We start from the raw sequence: 21,753 nt of genomic DNA, 5'->3' as shown, positions 1-21,753 counted from the left end.
TATGTCATGGGATGCATGTCTCTGTGTTTGTGAAATACAGCTGCATTTAAAGACATACAACACTGCTTGTGCTTTTCAGTGGACGTGGGAGTTATTTAAAGTGGTCTCCAGAAATATTAACCTTCATGAAGCAAGGAGTGGGGACTGCCGTCTCCCCAGCCGGTACATGTCTAGCCCCTTCCACGGTGGGGACCCTCGGAGTCTCCATACCTCCGTGCAACTGCGAGGTTCATTTCATAGTTCTAATTAGAATAAACATAGCACGTTGCATCCGATCTGTCTTGAGTGCTTCTTAAACGAAGCTGTGCTTCCCCCAGGGAAATAGGCATCTGCGTGTTGTAATTTTTTCAATAGTTTGCTTGTTGGACCACAAATGAAACCCACTTTTAAGAGCTGCAGTCACCAAATGGTTTCAAGTAGACATGTCAGTGTTTTTTTTCTTCCCTCCCCTATTTTACATCTCTGAGAGAGGCAAGCTTATAAAAGTTAACAACAACAACAAAAAAGAGATAATTCTTGGGGTATTCCAGGTAAAAAGAGCAGTTGCTGTCAGATGCAATGACACGTGATCCTCCGAACGAAACCACCGCAGCTGGAGCCCACATTGGGTCTCAAGTCTGGAGGGTAAACAGCCCTGCAAGCCAAGGCCCCCTTTGGTTTGCCAAATGTTTTTTACCTTTGACTGCGAGGAAAGCTGGGGATCAAATTCTTCATCTTCAGAAGAGGAGGAGGTGGAGGAGGCAGCCCCCGTCACCTGCGCCCTGCTGGGGATGTGCTTGGGACCTGAAAGGGGAACAAACAGAAGAACTAACTGAACTCTAGCTTCTTTTCTTACTTAGTGACCCAAAGCCGCCTCTCCCCTCTCCCCTCCACCCCCTCCTCTCCCCCCTGCCCTCCTCTCACTGCACCTGCCAGGAGCATGCGGAGGCAGTACCTAAGGGCAACTGAAAATTTGGCCCTCCACATTAATTACACTTCTGGGTCCCTGCCAAGAGCTTTGCAGCTCTCTCTTCACCTTAAAAAATAAAGGTATTATGCAGAAATCAATTAATTCCTTAAACACCATTTATATGGTATGTTGCTTGAATGCATTCAGAGATGAAATCTATTATTAAAATGCTTGTCTGAAGTTAGCTGAGTTACCTAAATGCTTGTGTAAGGTTTGTTCTGCAGAGTAATTGAATGCAAAAAAAAAAAGTCAGAGCCAGCTCTTAAACAAATCGCCCTTCTGCGGCTCACAGCATCTGGTACCCATTTTTACTACATGACATCTGCTCAGTGTAAAAGAGCTGGCGTCAGAATGTCTGGTCATAGAAAAAAAAATCCCAAATGTAATCAGAAGCAAAAGGACTCTAAGCCTAAGGTTTTATCACATAGTCTCATGCAACATAAATATTTCATTAATTATGGCTAAACAAATGCCACTTTTATTTTCCCAACTTGCAGATATTATCACATCATCGAAGTGACGATTCAAATGCCAGGAAAGGCAGTTCAAGATAGGGAGGGCTCAGCAACGCAGGGCCCATGGGAGGGCCAGAGTCGAGGGGACGTGCCAGCCTCCAGCCAAGAGGGAGGCGGTGAGAGGCAGCAAAGAGCCCGTGCTCACTAGCATCTCTTTGCGATCTGGCTGGGGACCGCGTGTGGGAAAGTCTTCCAGGTGCCACAGGAGGCTTTTATTCTTCTCAGCGAGAACATCTGCCCCTACACATCAACCTGATGCAGAGTTAATGATTACTATCTGGATTCACGCACTCTGGACACTGCGTATCAGAAGCAGCCAGGACTCCATGACAGGAAATGCACTGAGTTTTACTCTGCCGTGGCAGCTTATATCTGAGTAGAAATATGTGCTGGGCGGGAAGGAAGGTGGAGAAGCAGGTCCAAGCCAACTAACATTCCCGCCCGTCTGCCTTTTCCTCTCCATAATTTTCAACTATTTACCCCATGGGAGAGGCCAAGTTTATAAAAATAAAAATAATTTCAACCTCTAGGAGCATATTTACATATGCTGTTATTTGAGTCAAAATAATGCAAAAACATCTATATAATAACACAGCCTCTCTGGGGAGGGAGCTGACTGTTTTTCCACTTTAATTTGCCAGATGGGAAAGCTCAGGTGTGGAGGGACTCAGGGAGCAGTGTAACAATGGAAGGAGGCCTTGCTCCCAGGGAGCTGAGATTGTTCCCTAGTTGCAGCAGCAAATTACCACCACCCAGTAATTTAGTCTGAGTGTGTGAGCCCGAGGAATTAACTTTTACTTCCCTAAGTTTCTGGGAGTCACGATTTTCTAACTTGCAGATTTGTGCTGCCAAGTGGCGAAGTGTCACTGTGATGAGCTTAACGCTGTGCCAGGTTCACAAGAGGCACTTACATATACCTTGTCATCAGCGACAGCAATAGCCGCGGCCTCACCATTGTCATCGATCAGAAGTAACAATACTGCAGTATTAGTAAAACTGCCTGATTCACCTCCATTCAATGGAACAACTATAATAACCTAAGGGTAAAACATTTTTGAACTCTCGAAAACAAATTTAATATTCCCATTGAATTTCATTTTGAAATTGAGGAGAAAATGTTTCCAAATATAATATATTTCTTAAACTTCTGGCAAAGTTATATAAAGTGAGAGAGGTGCCTCTGAATCTCTTCATCTTTACCCTGTCCCTTCATAGAACCATCCATTCTAGGAATTCACTTTTCATTTGCAAAGCTTAAAAAAACTTGGCAGCGTTGTTGTTTTGCTCTGGCTATAATGGAGTGACTGCTTCTGGGGTTGATCTCCCACGGCGAAGCCCTAGAAGTCAGGACAAAAAATGTGAAGCAGCTGTTTCCAGGCATGGGACAATGGGAAGCACAGAACTGTGATAAAGGTGAGAACAGAAGTAAACGAGGTAAGGCCTACAATCCCAACAGCTTCCTCTGCCGAAAGGCACTTTCTTCCAGATCTCAGTGCTGGTAGAAGAACCTTAACCAAGCAAAGTCATTGGGTTGAGAAGACAGAGATCAGAGTTTGAGAAGGCTGGGGCAGCTGGAAATGTGTGAGGGAGAGTACTGGAAAGGAGGGAGCTGTGCAGAAAAAGACCCTCAGATGTGGGCACAGAGGTCCCCTTGAGTCTATTGCTTACTAGTAAGCTCCGGATGCACAGGGAGAAAATGAATGAGGCTGGGAAAATAACTGCAGGGGCGTTATAGGCTAAATAAGATCTAAAGCTTCTGCAGGCCTGGGACATGTTAGAGTTCCACCCAGCCAGGGTGGAACAAGCGCACAGAGCAGTAGTGGAGACCATGGAAGAGTCCCACTTTAGTGATAGGCATGAACAAGCCCTAGAGTGAAGGTTATTAAAGACTCACCTTAATATGCTTGCCAACAAGCCTTGGAAGAAATAAATGGATCTGCAAGTATTTTACTAACTTTCTATACATTCTTTATTGCCTTTAATATTCTTTGAATGAAGAAAGAAAACCTAGACACAAAATCTAGCAGCTTAACCCAAACCCTAACCCTAACCCATCCTCATGCTCAGAGGGTGTTGAACCCCAACTCCACAGGGACAGAAGCCCCTGCACTTGGGTCCCTCCTTAACTTCACCCTCTGTAACTCTTCATCAGCTGTTTGTGTGTAGCCTTTATCACAGCCTTTATAATACACTGATAAGTGTGGGTTTTTTATTTTTTATTTTATTTAGTTCTGTGCCATTCCAGCGAATCATTGAACCAAAGGAGGGGTTATGGAAACTCCAATTTAGAGCCAGTTGGTCAGAAATACAGATGACAAATCTATAAGGATACACAAGATTTGAGCAAATACTGCTAATACATTTGATCTAATTGATAAGAATATGTAGAACAACATGCCCCTCCCCCCCGAACTAGAGAATATACATTTTTCTTATCTACAGCCCATGGCACATTTACTAAATTGGTGCTATGGCAAGCCATATAGTGAGTATCAACAAAATTCAAAGGACTGAAATCAAACCTAGTATGTACTCTGACAGCAGAGAGATTAAGCTAGAAATTAATAATAAAAAATCACACTAGGAAATTTCAAAATGAGATTGCCAGATGGGATAGCACAGGTGAACCAATACTTTTCTGACAACCTATCGGTCAAAGAAGAACTAAAAATAAATTTAAAGTGATGATTAAAAACAGCAAAGCAAAATGATGAAGATGCAGCTAACATGGTGACTAGGGGGAAATATAGAGCTTTAGTTATACAGATTATGCAAAAGAAAAGCTGAGAATAAATGCTCTAAATTCTATTTCAAGAAGCTAGAAAAAGAACCACTAGTTGAACATAAAGAAACTAAAATGAAGAAAATAATCAAGAGATTATGAAAGCCAATAGAGACAAAGCAGAAATAAAATAGAAAATGAACAAAGCAAAAATTTGTTTCTTTAAAAAGACAAAGTTGATAACCTGCTATAAAAAATGACTAAGACTTCTGGTCAAAATGGAGGCACAGGTAGACAGGCTTCCCCTCCTTACACAACCACAGAGAGAATTACAACTAAACATAAAAACAAATAACACCAGAACTGTCAGAAAATCGAACTGTATGGGAGTCTAACAACCAAGCATTTAAAGAAGCCATATTCACCTACCCAGCAAAGCTATCATTTAGAATGGAAGAGCAGATAAAGTGTTTCCCAGACAAGGTAAAGCTAAAGGAGTTCATCACCACCAAGCCATTATTACAGGAAATGGTAAAGGAACTTATTTAAGAAAAAGAAGATAAAAACTATGAACATTAAAATGGCAACAAATTCACAACTATCAATAACTGAATCTAAAAAAAACCCCAACAAACTAAGCAAACAACCAGAACAGGAACAGAATTATAGATATGGAGATCATTTGGAGGGTTATCAGCTGGGAGAGGGAAGGGGGAGAATGGGGGAAAAGGTAGAGGGATTAAGAAGCATAATTGGTAACTACAAAATAGGGGGATGTTAAGAATAGTAGAGGAAATGGAGAAGCCAAAGAACTTATATGGATGACTCATGGACATGAAATGAGGGAGGGATGGTTGGAGGGAAGGGGGTACCAGGTAGAGGGGGAAAAATTGGGGAACTGTAATACCACAATTAATAAAATATATTTAAAAAAATAATGATAGAAAAAGAGAGAGAACACAAATTAGCAATATTGGAATGGGAAGCTATTATATAAACTATTTTATGACAATAAATTTGAAAATTTAGATAAAAAGATACATTTATTAAAAATTATCAAAACTGACATAAGAAGAAAGACAATTTGAATAATTACATCTATTAAAGAAACTGAATTCAAAATTAGAAAACACCCTACCAAAAAATTCTAGGCTAGATGACTTGATTTGTGTTCCAATGTTAAAAAATATACACACACACAAAAACTCTTCCAGAGAATAAAGAAACATGGAACACTTCCCAACTTGTGTTGTGAAACTAGCATAAATTTGATAATGAGCTAGACAAAGATATGCAAGAAGGAAAAATTTCCGACCAATATCTCTCATGAGCATACCTGCAAGACTACTAAAAGCAATTAGCAAACCTGATACTGTGGTATATAAAAAGGTTTTACATTATGGCCAAGTGGGGACTACCCCAAGAACTCAGTAATGATTTAACATTTCCAAATCTATATAAAAATGCAATCAATGTAATTTAGCACATTATTAATTGAAGTAAAAAATATGATGATTACAACAGGTAGAAAAAGCACTTGATTCAATTTATAATTTCTCATAATTAAAGTTCTTAGTAAGCTAGGTTAAAGTGAAATGTAATTCTATCAACAGCAAAAAATGTTTAATATGTTTAATAGAAAAACATTTTACACTGCTTCAGTTTTCAATTTAAATCCATTAACATTTATTTAATGTTAAAATTAAAAACTCAGTTCTTCACTCACACTAGCCAAATCTCAATTGTGAAACAGTGGCTACTACATTAAATAGCACCATTTCTAGTAGGTAACATAGGGCAACATCTTTATGACCTCAGAGTAGGAAAAGATTTCACAAACAGAATACAAAATCAGGAAAAAGGACTCATGGACATGGACAACAGTGTAGTGATTGCTGTGGGGAGGGGGCATAAGGGGACTAAATAGTAATGGGAAAAAATACAATAAAGATTAAATAAAAAATAAAGGAAAATATTGATAAATTTTGCTCCATAAAATAAGTACTTCTTTTTATCAAAAGACACTTTCAGAAAGTGAAAAAGTGTGCCAAAGAGTGGGAGAAGAGATTTACAATACACATATCCGACAGAAGACTTATATCCAGAATCTACACAGATTACAAATCAATAAGGAAAGGACTATCTACACAAAAAAACCATGGGCAAAACACTTGAATAAAGACTTCATACATGAGAATATCTAAATAAACATGTGAAAAGTAGTACAACATCATAATCAGGTAAATGCAGATTAAAACCAATAACAAGATACCACTACACCTCCATAAAAAGGGCGGCATTAAAATAAATAAATAAATAAATAAAAACCTGAGACTACCAAGTGTCAAGAAAGGTGTGGGTCAAAAGGAGCTCTGACTTCCTGCTGGAGGGTATACATGTGGGTAGAATCACTTTGGAAAGTGGTTTGACATTGTCTTCTAAAGCAAATCACACATGCCTGTCCCATGACCTATAAATCCCACTCCCAGGACATACGGGGTTGGCAAAAGGAGGTTTACAGTTGTGAGTACACAAAACACAGTTTATTCTTGTATTATTGTTTATTAAGTATGGTATCATTTTCCATGAGAACAGGTGTAAACCTACCTTTGTCCACCCCTGCATTGACAAAGCTTCTCTCTTTGAACAAACTTTAGCCAAGCTCCTCTGAGCCCTTTTCTTGACTAGGCCTTAACCTTGGCTTATAAAAACTACAGACCCTCGATTAGCTAAGAGCCTCTGGCCAAGATGGAGGTGTAGGTAGATATGCTTCATTTCCTCACACAACCAAAAGAAGGATAACAACCAACTTTAAAATAAAAAAACAACCAGAACTGCCAGAAAGTTGAACTGCGTGGAAGTCCAGCAACTAAGGAGTCAAAGAAGAAATATTCATCCTGATGGGTAGGAGGGGTGGAGATGGGCAGCTGGGGCAGAGAGGACGTGCAGTGAGGTGGCAGCTGGTGGACTGGGTGGTCCCACATTCATGTGTGGATAAACTGGGAGGAACAACTGGGGAGTGAGACAAACCCTGCAACCCAGGGTTCTAGTGCGGGAAAGGAAAGCTTCAAAACCCCTGGCTGTAAAAACCTATGGGGGTCGTGGCAGTGGCAGGAGAAACTCCCAGCCTCATAGGAGAGTCCTTTGGAGGGGCCCATGGGATCCTAGAACTATACAAGCTCCCCCCCCCACCTGGGAATCAGCTTCAGAAGGGCGCAATTCATCTGTGGGTAGTGGGGGAAGTGACCGAAAATGGAGTGAGAGCTGAGCAAGTGGCATTATTCCCTCATTAACACTCCCCCACAGACAACACCACAACACAGCGAAGTTGGTTGTTCTACCCTGGCGAATACCTAAGGCTCTGCCCTTAGACTGTAACAGGTATGCAAGACAAAGAAATGTGGCTGAAGTGAAAGAACAGATCAAAACTCCAGAAAAAAAACTAAGCAACAAGGAGATACCCAAACTATCAGATGCAGAATTCAAAATACTAGTAATCAGAATGCTCACAGAAATAACTGAGTACAGCTGCAAAATAAAGGAAGACGTGAAGGCTATACAAAGTGAAATAAAGAAAAATATACAGCCCTGGCTGGTGTAATTCAGTGGATTGAGCACCAGCCTGTGAACCAAAAGGTTGCTGGTTCTATTCCTTGTCAGGGCATATGCCTGGGTTGTGGGCCAGGTCCCTGGTTGGGGACATATGAGAGACAACCAGTTCAATCACACTGATGTCTTTCCCTTCCCCTCTCTCTAAAAGTAAATAAAAGCCTCCCTTCCCCTCTCTCTAAAAGTAAATAAATAAAATCTTAAAAAATATATACACAGGGAATCAAAAGTGAAGGGAAGGAAACTGGGACTCAGATCAACAATTTGCAACAAAAGGAAGAAATAAACATTCAACCAGAACAGAATGAAGAAACAAGAATTAAAAAAAAAAAAAGAGGAGAGGCTTAGGAACTTCTGGGACAACTTTAAATATTCCAACATCCGAATCATAGGGGTGCCAGAAGGAGAAGAGGAAGAGCAAGAAATTGAAAACTTATTTGAAAGTATAATGAAAGAAAACCCCCAATCTGGTGAAGGAAATAGACATACAAGTCAAGGAAGTTCAGAGAGTCCCAAACAAGTTGGACCCAAAAAGAAACACACCAAGACACATCTTAATTACATTACCCAAGATTAATGTTAAGGAGAGAATCTTAAAAGCAGCAAGAGAAAAGGAGACAGTTACCTACAAAGGAGTTCCCATAAGACTATCAGCTGATTTTTCAAAAGAAAATTTGCAGGCAAGAAGGGGCTGGAAAGAAGTATTCAAAGTCATGAAAGGCAAGGACCTATATCTAAGATGACTCTATCCAGCAAGGCTATCATTTAGAATGGGAGGGCAGATCAAGTGCTTCCCAGATAAGGTCAAGTTAAAGGACTTCATCATTGATAAGCCCTTAATATGTGAAATGTTAAAGGGACTTATCTAAGAAAAATTAGAACACCAAAACTATGAACAGTAAAATAACAACAAACACAACTATCAACAACTAAACCTAAAATAAAAATGAAAACAAAAACAAACGAAGCAAACAACTGGAACAGGAACAGAGTCACAGAAATGGAGATCGCATAAAGGGAAGGGAAGGGAAGGGAAGGTGGGAGAATAGAGGAAAAGGTGGGAACAGGGAATAAGAAGCATAAATGGTAGGTACAAAATAGACAGGGGGAAGTTAAGAATAGCATAGAAAATGGAGAAGCCAAAGAACTTATATGTGCTACCCATGGACGTGAACTAAGTGGGGGGATTGTTGGAGGGAAGGAGGGAACAGGGTGGAGGGGGATAAAGGGCAAAAAATGGGACAACTATAATAGCATAATCAATAAAATGTACTTTTAAAAAACCCCAAAACTACAGACCCTGAATGTAGATGATTTAGCCCACTCACTCCTCCCTACATTAAAAGACACTAACATAGTTGTTGACAGTTCACGGCACATCCCTAGGATGAACCCAGCCCTGTTTAATGTAGTTGAGAAAACTCAAGGCTGACAAAAGAATTTACTGTTGTAGCCAGCACCTTCAGACAGGCCCCTGGCTACCCACCCTTTCTTAGAGTTTACTAAAAGGACTTACAATTGAGAATCCTTCCTCTGTCCCTTTGAGATATATATGTATTTGCTACCACTCAAGAGTGTCTTTCTCGAGAACCTGAAAGCCATTCCTTTAAAAGGCAATCATCATCAGGAAGCATGGGTCCCCATCTCCCAGTCTCTGTGGCAGACTAGAATTCTAACTTCAATAATAACCAGCTAACAGAGGCAGCTGGCACAATCAGGTACAAAGTATACTTTGTAACTTTTTTCACTTCCCTGACTCTGCTGATCTCCCCACTTGGCCCCTTCCCCACTCCCTCATTCTCCCTGTAAAACACCATGCCTCCTCTGCAAAAGGCAAAGCTGAGTTCAGTCCATGCTCGACTCTCTTCCCTATTGCAGTCGTATATTACTAATTAAAACCTATCTTTACTACTTTAACTAGTATCTGGCTTTGTTTATCTTTGATAATACCCAACAGAAAGGATGTGTATGAGTGCTTGAAGCTGCATTACTCACAATAAAAACAACTGAAAAGAGCCTAAGCATCCAGCAACAGAATGCACAAATAAATTGTGGCATATTCAACACAAGGAAAAGAGTGAACCCCTGCTGCCTGTAACTATAAGGATAAATCACCTCCCACCACACACATAATGTTTAATGAAAGAAGTCACACCCCGAAGAGTAGATACTTGTATTAGTTTTCTAGTGTTGTGGAAGCAGTGAACACAAATTTAGCAGCTTACAACAGCACCAATTTATTATTGCACGGTTGTGCAGGTCACACGTGCAAGCACAGCTCAGCTGGGTCGTGTGTTCACTGTCTCCCAATGCTGCAGTCAAGGGGTCTGTGGAGCGGGATTCTCATCTGCAGCTCAGCGTTCTCTTCCCACTCATTCAGGTTGCTGGCAGAATTCAGCTCCTTGTGGTTGCGATATGCAGGGCCCTGCCTTCTTGCCTGCTGTCCGCTGGAGGTTGATCTTAGCTCTAGAGCCTCCTGTTCCCAGGCCCCCTCACATTGTCACAGGTTACTTCTCTGAGGCCACCAGGGTCATGTCTTTCTCACTCTTCAAATATCTGACTTCAGGAATGGTCCATTCCCTGTTAACAGCTCTCCAGATGAGGTTAGGCCTACCTAGGATAATCTCCCTTTTGATTAATTCAAAGTCAGTTGGGTTGGAACCCAATTATATTTGCAGAAGCCCATTACCTAATCATGGGGGTAGAATCCATCATATCTACCTTCCCTCCACACTCACAAGGACAGGATGATACTGGGCAAGCGCACCAGGGGTGGGAAGCAGGGGGCCCTCTTAGAATTTTGCCTACCACGGTATGGAATGACTCGATTTCTGTAAAGTCAAAAAACTAGAAAAGAAATCTGTGATGATAAAAGTCACATAGTAAATGCTTTTGTTTGGTGGCACCTGTCTCTGGGGAGCAGCGTGAGTGAGGCTTCTGAGGGCTGGCAGTGTTCTGTCTCCGTCTTGGAAGTGGTTACACAAATGTGCACTTTGTAAAAATCCACCAGGTTTGTACTTAGTATCTGTGTGCTTTATCATATATATAGTGCACTAATACCGCAATAAAAAAAAGTTTACGCAAAAATAAAAAGGAGAAGTTTTCAGGGTACCTTCTTTAATTATATATAAGAATAATAATTAGCATTAAAATTGTATAAAATAGATACTGGTAAGTATTTAAAATAGGTATATATTCCTAAGTAATTTAAACACTTTGAGTTTATGTATAACATTATAGAAAGTTCTGTTGCAAAAAATAAGAAAAATTAAATTTCAGCTGGCTCTTATTGAAGGGATCATAAATTCAAGGCACTTCAATTGGAACGACACTCGCTTTTGAAAGTTTCTCACTTTCTATTTGAGCATTTTTTTCTCTCCATTGCATGGAAGTGCACAAGTTCAATGTGGAGAGAGCAGTGTCTGTGTGTGGTGTGTTTGTTGGGTTGGTCAGCGGCAGGGAAATAAAAGGAAACTAATGGGTTTAATCGGATAGGGTAGGTAAAATTGTAACATTGTTAGGATATTGACCTAAACTCATTGAAGAGAAACAAAGGTTTCCTACCAGATGGGCCCAGACACTATTCCCACAGCTGGTCAGCCTTGCCCTAATTCCATTCTCTACATTCCCAGTCTGTCCCAGCCAAGGAAGTCACGGGGTTTCCTAATGAATATAAACAAATGCAGCCAGCCCTCCAGAACCAGATCAGGAAAACACATGCACCCCAACTTGCTGGGATGAGCACAAACAGAAGTCATACATGTGTGATGTAAACGAACTGATGGCTAATCTTACCTAGGAATTCAATACAAAATCTTAAAATATTAGGAAACAGAACAGAAAAGTATATTGAAACAATAAAACATCATGACCAAGTGGTATTTATTTCAGCAATTCAAGGATAGTTCAATATCAGTAAATCTATTATATAATTCATATTAATCAAAAGAAAAAATTTATACAGTCATCTCAAAAATGCTACAATGATATTTAATAAAATTCAACATCTGTGATGAAAAATATAGTTGACCTTGTTAGGGGCACCCAGCACCTTCCTCCACAGTGGAAATTTGGCATCTTACTTATGTTGGCCTTCTGACACTTGGATTCCCATTCACCAGCTGACCCAGGAGCAACCCAGGGGTGAGCTGCTTGGGTCTATTAAGAAAATCTGCATATTAGTGAATCCGCAGAGCTCCAACCCATGTTGTTCCCGTGTTGTTCGAGGGTCAACTGCACTTTTAATAAGATATGACTAGATGGCTCTTTCCTTAAAATGGTTACATACACCTGGGTTGACCCAGGGGCCAGCAGCATGTGCAAATGAGAAAACGTTAATGTCATTAATGAGACTCATTCTCATTAAAGTTCGGAATGTAATAATGAAATGATCATCACTATTTTTATTTAATACTGTTTCTGCAGATTCTGGAAACCAAAGAGACTAAGGAAGCAGCATAAATTAGAGGCACACAACTTCAAAACAAGAGATGAGATTGTCACTACTTGCCCATGTTATGATTGTGTATTTTGGGGAGGACCCAGGAGAATTTGCTGGAAAATTTTACAAGCAAAGAGAATTCAGTAAAGTGGATGGATACAGAATTACTGTATAGAAATCAATAACTCTCATGCACACAACCAGTAGTAGCAAGATAAAATGGAAATATTTTATGTACAACAGCAACAAAAATTAAACAAATCTAATAATAAACTTAATGATAAATATGTAAAAGCTACTTCATTTACAGTTGAGAATATTCCTGAGGGTCACAATAAAAGATAGGAACACATAAAAAGTCAATTCATATCATAAGGTTGTAAATTCTTTCAAGTAAGTTTGTAAACTTAACTCAATCCCGTAAAAGTATTCATAGGATTTTTCTTTCTGGAACACAGACAGGCTGAGCCTCAGTCCATACAGAACATCAAACAAGCAAGAAGAACCAGGACATTTTTAAAAGAGATCAATAATGGAATACTCTTTCTATCTGATAGTGTAACACACAAATTTTAAAATACATGTAAGCATAAAGTAAAATAATTAAAACAGGGTGGTACTGATACATAAAAGACAACTCAGTAGAATATAATAAATGGTGTGGAAATCAATCCAGGTACTGGAATTTGATGTATGATAAAGATGTCCTCTCACATAAGGGAGGAAAAAGATGAATTATTCACAAAATTATGTAAAGATACATGGGGAAATATCTAAAAAAATAAGGTTGGATCTATATCTCATATTTTACACTAGGAAAAATGTAAATATTTAAATGTAAAAAATTAAAAATGAACAAAAGACTAAAAGAAAGTGTAAGAAAATTCTCCTATAAACTTGGATGACACTCTTTTTGAACTACTATAAAAGCCCAGGAACCATAAAATGAGAAATTGCTTACAACTACTATATAAAAATAAAACTTTCATATGACAAAAACTACCATAAATACAGTAAACACTAACAAAATACTGGGAGAAGTACTTGTAATTCACATCACACAAAAAAGGGCTAAATTTCCCTTTTAAAACAGTCCCTACATATCCTTAAGAAAAATACCAACCCAGCAAAAAACTAGCTAAAGAACAGAAATAATAGTTCACAGAAAAGAAAATATACATGGCTATGAAAAAATGCTTGCCCTGGTTGGGTAACTCAGTTGGTTAGAGCATCATCCCAATAAATCCAAGGTTGTAGGTTTGATCCCTGGTCAAGGCACATACCAGAATCAACCAATGAGTGCATAAATAAGTGGAACAACAACTCGATGCTTCTCTCTCTCTCTCTCTCTCTTCCCCCCTCTCTCTCTGTCTCCTTTCCTCTCTCTGAAAATCAATAAACAAAATTAAAACAAAAGATGCTTCATCATTTATCAGATTGGTAAAGATGGAAAAAAAAATGTTGTGTAACAAGCTGTGTAGAAACAGTACTCTCCTACTTCACTGCTGGGAGTGTGAACTGCACCCCTGTGAGGGGGGATGTTGATAGCTACATTCTCAATGCACATGCCCTTTGTTCCAGCATTTCCATTTCTGGGAATTTACCCCACAGATAAATGCACACACATATGCCAAGTGGCCTAAATTCTTAAATATTGTGTGCAGTTTGTAATTGCAAAGATTTGAAATGACTTAAAGTTTCCATCACAGGAGACCCACTACTGAAATGGTGGCACACGCACACAATGGAATACTCTGTAGCTATAAAACAAAGCAGAAAGCTCTCCAGGCACTGATATGGAATGATCTCCCAAATAAAATTAAAGTAGAAAACAGTGTGTACAACATGCTAGCATGCTAGTAGTTTGAAAGAACAAACATACAATGCGTGAATTTGCTTGAGTGTCCATCAGTCCTATGTGGAAGAAAGACGAAGAACCTGGTGATGATCCTGGCACCCGGGATGGGACCTGGGCGGCTTGGGGATGAGGGAGGGAGATGGGACGCTCTGTGCTCTTGCACACTTTTATTTTGAGCCACGTGAATGGATTATTATCAAAACACACACAAACACACTCAAGTTTATGCTGTGATGTGTTGGCTGTACTTATATTTCAGCCTGCACACGCTTATGCTGAACTTGGCTGGAAATACAATCTCTTGTTAATCTATGTAGCTTTTGGGCTAAGGCACCAAAGGAGAGAAATAATTTTTTGTTTGAAAGCCTAAGTTCTAAAATAAATGTTAAATAAGAAAATGAAACATTAAAAAATAAAGAAAAACAAAGTTGTTCAACAACAGGAATAGTAGATTCACAGTTTGTTTAAAGCAATCAAATAAATATCAACAACAGAAATCATGTGAGTGTTTAACTAAACTGTCTCTAAGGAGACACACACACACACACACACAACTCTGGCCAGGGGGTGTGAGAGAATACAAGTTACTTTTTTGAGATATTTACATATTGTTGAATTATCCTGATTTCTTAATATATTAGTTCATTTTACAATTACAAAATCATACAAGTTTTAAACACAAAAGCGTAAGGTTCAATTGGTAAACAAATATAAATAAACATGTTTACACTAATAATAAAAGAATACAAGTTTAAAAGTGGCACCATTCATAGAAAATTTGTTTGCATTTACAGCTTACATTCAGTGTTATTTTGAGGCACCATTTTTTGGCTGGTAACGTAGGAATATTTAAAACCCAGGACACCCAACGCAGAGTGTGCCGGAGAAGGTGCTCTCCCACTGTAGTGGTGGAACATAAACGGGCGCCTTCCCCAGGTTTTAATTGAAATTTACAACATGCGGTGGTAAGAACTAACACAGAGAGACCCCACGTACCCTTCACCCACGGGCTTCTCTTTTAAAGAGCAATTTGTCAGTGCAAATTGAGAATCTTAAAAATATTCATGTTTTCATCCAGAAATCCCATTTCTTGGAACCTATCCTAAAAAAATAATTCAAAGGAAAGGAAAAGCTATAATGCATAAAAATGTCCACCCAAGACCATATATAAGTATATTTATATATATATAATTTATATATGCATCTATCTGTAACTTTAACCATAAAAATCAGTTCATTAAATAACACAGCCACTAGATAGACTATTCTAGATCCACTAAATCACATTTATGTAAACTATGAGGTAATTGGCTTAATACCTATAATATAATGTTGATTTAAAAAGATGCAGAACTTAATGCATCTTTTACATATGTAAAAATTTATATAGGAACAGCGAGTGGGAAAGTGGTGATGTGATGACTAATTATCTCTTTCTAAACTTTCTATAACATAATTTCAAATTTGATTTTTTCCATATTTTTCAAATTCAACTTTTTCTACTTTTGTCAGAATTTAATTTGAGGAGCAAAATAAAGTGAAAGATGCCTGTTTATGAATCCAGTAATGGGACACTAACTGCCCGGCACGGTCGGTAGCCTTGGGTGAGGAAAGAGCCACTTACTTGCATCGCACGCTGGAGAAGGAGGGCGCGCCCGCTGCCCCAGGTAACTGACAGGCCGCGCCTGCTTCTCCGGGGCCTGGGCACTGTCCACAGGCAGCACCTTCCCCTTGGGGATGCTAAAGAGGTCACGGAGGTCCTTTCTTTGTCTGGAGTCTTGGAGCGGGCTCTCAAAGGGTTTGTCTTTGAGTCCGAGAGCCGAAAAGAGCGAGATTTTTTTCTTTGGATTCCTGGAAGCATCTGGGAAGGTCTCTTGCAGACTCACTTTCTCAAGGAGCGTGGGGACATCTTCCATCTTGTTGCAGGATGGGGACGCGAACGCAGGAAACATCCTGGAAGGCCGGCTGGGCAAACTGCGGGTGCGGAGGGCAGGGTGAGGAAGGCGCGGGGCGGAGGTCTGGGCCGCTCTGGTGGGCGGGGTGCCCAGGGAGAAGAAGGTCGAGGTCCTACTTGCCATGTCTCTCCCGGGGGACTGCTGGCCCCAGTCTTTATTGGGGCTGGTTTTCCGAAGGCTGAATGAGCGAGGGCAAGCTTGCGGCTGGCCCATGGACAAAGCCGTTGATTCTGGTTTGGTCCAGGGCTTCCTCCCACCTTCGGAGTTTGGGAGGAGGGGCTCCAGCGACCTTCGGATGGCATTGGCAATGAGTCTCAGTGGGGACTTGGGGGGAGCCATGCTTCGCTCCCCTGGAGTCCTTTCAGTTGGGGCCCCATTTTTCTCCTGAGCCTCTGCCTGGGCTGGCGGGGTCTCTCTCCCCGCCCTAGGGAGCACCAAGGGGCGGACTGGTTTCAGCACCCGGCCTCCGCTACCATTCTCAGCACTCTTCTGGGAAAGTTGTGGCCCACCTTCCATGTGCAGGCTCTGGGGTTTGAAGTCATTCCAATCCAGCAGCCTGGTCTTCTGCTCCTGAGTGAGAGCCAACTTCTTCAAGCCTAACTTCTTGCCCTCTGCCAGCTCTGATCCACCCTCCTCTCCCTTCTGGGAATTAGCATTTCCTTCCCCTGAGTTTTCTCCAGCCCTGGGAGACGGCTCTGGGTCTTGCAAGCACCTGTCCTTCCCCGCAATGGTGTGTGGGCCTCTGTGGATGCTTCTGGGGTCCTGGCAGCCATCCGAAGCCATCTCTGCAGGGCTGGGTGGCCTGGGGCCTGCAAGGCCATCTGCACCAGGCCTCACCAGGCAGTATTCTGCCCGCTCCAGCACCTGGCCGTGAGGCAGATACAGAGGGATTTCTGTGGGTGCTCCTTGGGCTCTGGCTCGCCTCAGAAAGATTGGAGTGGAAGGACTGAAATGACCTCTTGAGAACTGCTGGGGGAAAAAATTGCAGGGATTTAGAAATTTCTACCATTTATTTTTATAAGGAAGGTACAGCTCAGTCTGTAGCCCCTGCCCCCCATCTCTCCAGGTCTCGGATACCCAGAGTCAAAAAGAATTCTGCCTAGGACGATTTCAGAGGGCAGTTCTTCGTTCACATGGCTACCGTGGGACGTGCTGGGATCTGCCTGGAGCCCCTGTATCAGCATCGACCCAAGGCTTTTCTGGGTCTCGGATTAGGTGGGTAGGAAGCCAGAAGGTAAGACGAAGACATTGACAAGCTCCTGGGCCTGTGATGGCAGGACTGGCCTGGCCCCTCTGGGTGGTTAGGCACACAGGCTTGGCTTGCCCAGCCAGGGTCCCTACCAGCAGGCACACTCCATGCACTGGTATGTTCCTCCAGCTACCAGGAAACAATGACCTCTGCCTTGAAGCCCCCTGGGCTGGAGCTGTGGTAGCAGGATGGCTGTTACAACCTTCCCGTGACTTTTCTACTTCTGACGCATGCTCCCACCACTGAGAAAGTAGCCGTTTCTAGTTTGCAGGAACTTGGCCCTTGGCAAAGGCAGACCACAGGTGGACGCTAAAAGGCATGGCTGTGCCCTGCTGAGAGCCCTGGCTGAGGGACAGACAGGTCAGGGGACAGGGGCTTCACGGAAGTATGTGCTCTTCTGTCTCGTGCACACTTTTGCCCAGAGCCCAGAGCAGGGTCCAGCGGGTCCCAGAGGCCTAATAAACTCACATTAAAGGAAAGAGTCCAACCTTGCATTTCTCATAGATGTCATTTTCTATACAAGGGAAATGCTGCTTCCAAGATTCTCAGCTCCTCCCAAAGGTACCCTCAGGTCTGTGCCTGCCCTCAGCACCCTTGGGGAAGGAGCAGGGTGAGTTTCTGGGAAAGGGACTTGGAAGGAGCCCTCGCTTTGCACACGGGGTGAGACACCTAACAGTGCTAAGAAACTAGAGCTAAGTGTCGAAGTGGGAGGTGCAGAAGCAGCTCACTTTCCTAACACCTGTGCAGGGCCCTGCGGGGTGCCTACCTGGGGTAGGGAGGAACCGTCCAGAGCTCTGCCTGTGACGCTGCCCGAGGAAGATGCTGGGGAAGACTCGGAGGAAGACAAGGAGGAAGGAGAAACAGAAGGGGAAGCCTCCCGTGGAGGTGTTTTGTGGTTCACTGGCGTCAAACCTACCAAGGAAAGAACACGTGTTCTGTTACAGAGTGGCTATTACCTTGTTTCATGCTGAAAAGAGGAGGTTGGGAGCACTGACTCTGTAGATGCACAGGGAGGAAGAATCAGAGGTGGATTTGAGGCCCGAGGCCCAGGGCCTGAGACTTGCAGGGACGAGAGCAGGAGTGGCAGCTCCTGTGGGTGAGGGGGGTCTCAGGAAGAAAAGTCCAGGAGCCACTGTGCTTTGTTCTCACGGGAGAACATCCCTGAAATGTTCTCACATGAGGTGAAACAGGAAGCCCTGCCCTGGGCATTTCCTAGAAATGGGCATCTACCTCTAACACTCCCCTCTGGCCATGGCGGCTGGAGGCTGGAGCCCAGTTAAAACACTTGGTCAGTAAACCACCTGTGGCCTCTTTCCACATGACGCTGATGCCGAGGCCGCACCACTAGTGGTGGGCACAGACAGGACAGGCCATCGCTGCTCGTGAAACAGCTTTTCTTTCTCACACGAGAGGGTCAGTGTGGGATTTTCAGAGAACACACGGGAGGGAGGTTATGATGAGTATCAAGTCATCTGAAGCACGTGGAGTGAGGCTCATGCCAAGCTTCTGCTGGTCAGGGAACAGACAAGGTGCAGTGGATGTGCTCAGAGCAACGGGAGACAGGAGTGTGGATGAGGCCGAGAGGACACGCCTGGCTCTGCATGGGGGCATGTGGGGGGGGGGGGCGGGCTTGAAATCGATTCGTTGAGCGACAGCAGATTTCGGATAGTGGTAGCCTAGAAGGTCAATCTTATTCTCCCTTTCTCACCTTCTCTCACGAGGGCACACACCTGTGCACAGACACCCCCTAGGAACCCTACTTCTAAAGTTGCAAGCATTTTGTTTCCATGCTGAGCTATGTCAGGAGCCTGCCCTCAAAGGGATTCAGAAGGCACCATGCTCTCTTTCAGATTTGCCCGTCGCTCTCTGATCCTGCAGCCGAGCCAGCTCTCCCACGAACCCTGCGGGCACACAAGGCTGCCCGGGACCACAGTCTCTCACTATCCACTCCTGCCGGACTCCCTGCTGACCCATTCCCACATTCCTCCGAGGTGCCCAGCCTGCAGGTTTTAGCTCCCTTCCTAACTCGGCACAATCCCCTGGCCTCAGTTTCCCCAACACTGTGGTTAAGAGAGGGGCTCCCCCTCCGGGAGTCACCCAGGCCAGGCCAAAGCCACGCCCTGACCCAAGAAGCATTCCTTCCAGGCCCAGCTCCACAGGGCACCAGGCAGGGGGGTTTCGGCATTCCGTCCTGCTTTGCTGATGCACACGTGTGAGCCTGTCAGAGCAGGTACCCCAGTCCCGGGCTCTGGAAAGACGGCCACCAGCCACATGCAGTCCGGAAGTCCCCAAAGGGAAGCCCTCCAGAATGCTTCAGGGGGAAAAGGCAACTCAGGAGAACAGATCTGAGGTGACAGGAAGGAGCTGCTGGGCAGAAAGACCGCTGGCTGCCTGGGGCTGACTCAGGGGAGGCAGCTGGCCGGTTACCCAAACCCCTGGCTCAGCCCATAGCCCCATCTCGGCCCACGGTGAGATGGTTCGAACCTAAAAAGGCAAGAGCTGTGAGCTGTTGCCCAGCTTCCTGTGCTAGGTTTGCCAAATTCCTGCCAAATTCCTTCTCCTCCTCTTCCTTGGCCCCTCTGTCTCCTCTATCTGCCACCTCCTGACTCAAACCCTGAACTTGTCTCAAGTCCCCTCAGCTCAACACACTGCCTTTTTGTTCCACCACGGAGCTTTCTGGGAACCTTCTGACTCAGCGCCAGGGCCACCTTGGCAGCCAAGCCCAACAGGAAAGCCTTGGGGTGCACAAGGTCCTGACCCAGCAGCTGTTCACTCTCTCCTTTCTCTCGTCCCCACCCTCGCCCCAGCTAGTGGGGTCCCTTGCCACACACGTTCCTCACGCACTGTCTCTAGGAGAATGTGGGGCAGGGGGAAGAGTTTGAGGAGATGGGCTAACAAAGCACCTGCCATTCAGGCCTCTGCTTGGGAGGTGGGTGCCACCTGGGAGAGGAAGGTGAGGCCAGAGCGGAGTTGAGCAGTGAGAGGGAATCTCACCTGCCCAAGGTGGCTGATGTCTCTGGGTTCCCTCAGAAAATGGTAAAGGGGTGCCTGGAACCCCACTTCCTTTACATCCACACCACCTTCCTGACACTGAGCAAGTTTCTTAACCCCCCACCCTGTTTCCCCCACCAGAAAACAAGAAGTCTACAGCTGCTTCAGGGGAGATTGAAGGAATAAGAGGAGATAAAAAGAGATGCCCAGTGTAGGATGAAAAAATGCTATTTGCTGGCTGAACAGTAATTCTAGTGCCACTCCCCTTCCCCCCCACACACATGGTGTCTAACAAATACACCGCTGAACCGCCGACCTGTTCCAGAGGGCGCTGCTCCCTCACGCCAGGCAGGATTTCTCTAACCTGTGCGTGCACTAAGTCCCCATTCGTCAGCTCAGATCCTTCTCTGCCAGCCCTATCTTTCTGTTAAACCCTGGCATGGGCCAGCCAGGGCTGCCCTGCCCTGTGCAGGGGCCTCAGTCCTGGGTGCTGCTGGTCCTTCCGGCCCCTTTGTGCAAAGGGGGCTGATGAGCCAGGGTCACAGCCCCACAGCCCATCTGGATCAAGTGCCAGTCCTCTGGGCCTTCCGGATCCTTGAGGTCATTCAGATGAACATGGTCACTTGGAGGAGGGTGCCAAGGGCAACTACACAGAACCAGCCTTTTGAGGGTAGTGACTGAACAGAGAAGCTGGTGCCCCATGTTTGGCTCCCTCTACAACAGGACTAGACTTGCCCATTGAGGTTTCCTCTTGGGAAATATGAAAATGACAAAAAAAAAAAAAAAGATAGCTCTAGTGGCTTTCAGCTCTGGGGATTTTAAGAGACTGGGACCGCAGAGTTCAGCTTTCCAGAATTTGGAGCTCAGGCAATGGTCCAAATGCTCCCAAAGTCTTGGAGCGCCCTCTAGGGTCAGCAGCCTGCACAGTCCTGAACGCATATGCTTCATTTGTTTCTGCACTCAGTCCAGCCTGCTTGTTTCCTAGTTTGTTCATTCATTTGCTCACTCTTCACTCCTAAACTCATTCATTCGTCTATTTATTCATTCAGCAAGGAAGTACTTGGAGCCTCCTTTGGGCCAGGCTCATGCTAGGCACTAGGCCCATAGAAATGGTTTGAACTCAAAACCTGCCCTCAAACCTCCTTTTACCAATACCTGATACTCCCGAGATAACTAAAGACAGGCTGAGGTCTCCAGGCCCATCCCAGCAACCATGCTGCTGTCCCCCAGTCCCCTCTGCTGGTGCTCAGTACAGATGATTGGAAGCACTGGGATGGAATCTGCACCCAAATGGACCCACCCACAGAAGCAGAAGTCCCATGACTGGGGGAGGGGTGATGGCGGGGCAGGAGAAGAGATGGCTTGTGGAAAAGGCCTGGCCCAGGTCCTTGGGAAACAGTCACTGGCTCCTTCCCCTCACTCTTACTGCCTGGAGCTGTAAGCTGATCAAGAGTTATTTTAGGT

The 21,753-nt window shown here is 43.8% G+C and overlaps 1 protein-coding gene across 2 annotated transcripts in view; it reads right to left on the bottom strand.

Moving 5' to 3' along the window:
- The window catches only part of MICAL2 (microtubule associated monooxygenase, calponin and LIM domain containing 2), a 214,249-nt gene that overhangs the window by 35,584 nt on the left and 156,912 nt on the right, over nt 1–21,753 (bottom strand). For both annotated transcript variants that reach the window (XM_045825469.1, XM_045825470.1), the window contains 3 exons: nt 18,065–18,210; nt 15,719–17,018; nt 677–783 (listed from right to left, as the gene is read on the bottom strand). In XM_045825469.1, coding sequence (XP_045681425.1) covers nt 677–783; nt 15,719–17,018; nt 18,065–18,210 — 1,553 coding nt within the window. The remainder of the gene's footprint in view (nt 1–676; nt 784–15,718; nt 17,019–18,064; nt 18,211–21,753) is intronic.

This window comes from Phyllostomus hastatus, unplaced genomic scaffold (genome assembly GCF_019186645.2).
Source record: "Phyllostomus hastatus isolate PE091 unplaced genomic scaffold, TTU_PhHast_1.1 phas_scaffold_585, whole genome shotgun sequence".
NCBI lineage: Eukaryota > Metazoa > Chordata > Mammalia > Chiroptera > Phyllostomidae > Phyllostomus > Phyllostomus hastatus.
Note: the sequence above shows the minus strand (reverse complement) of the source record. Positions and strands in the feature narration are given on the sequence as shown.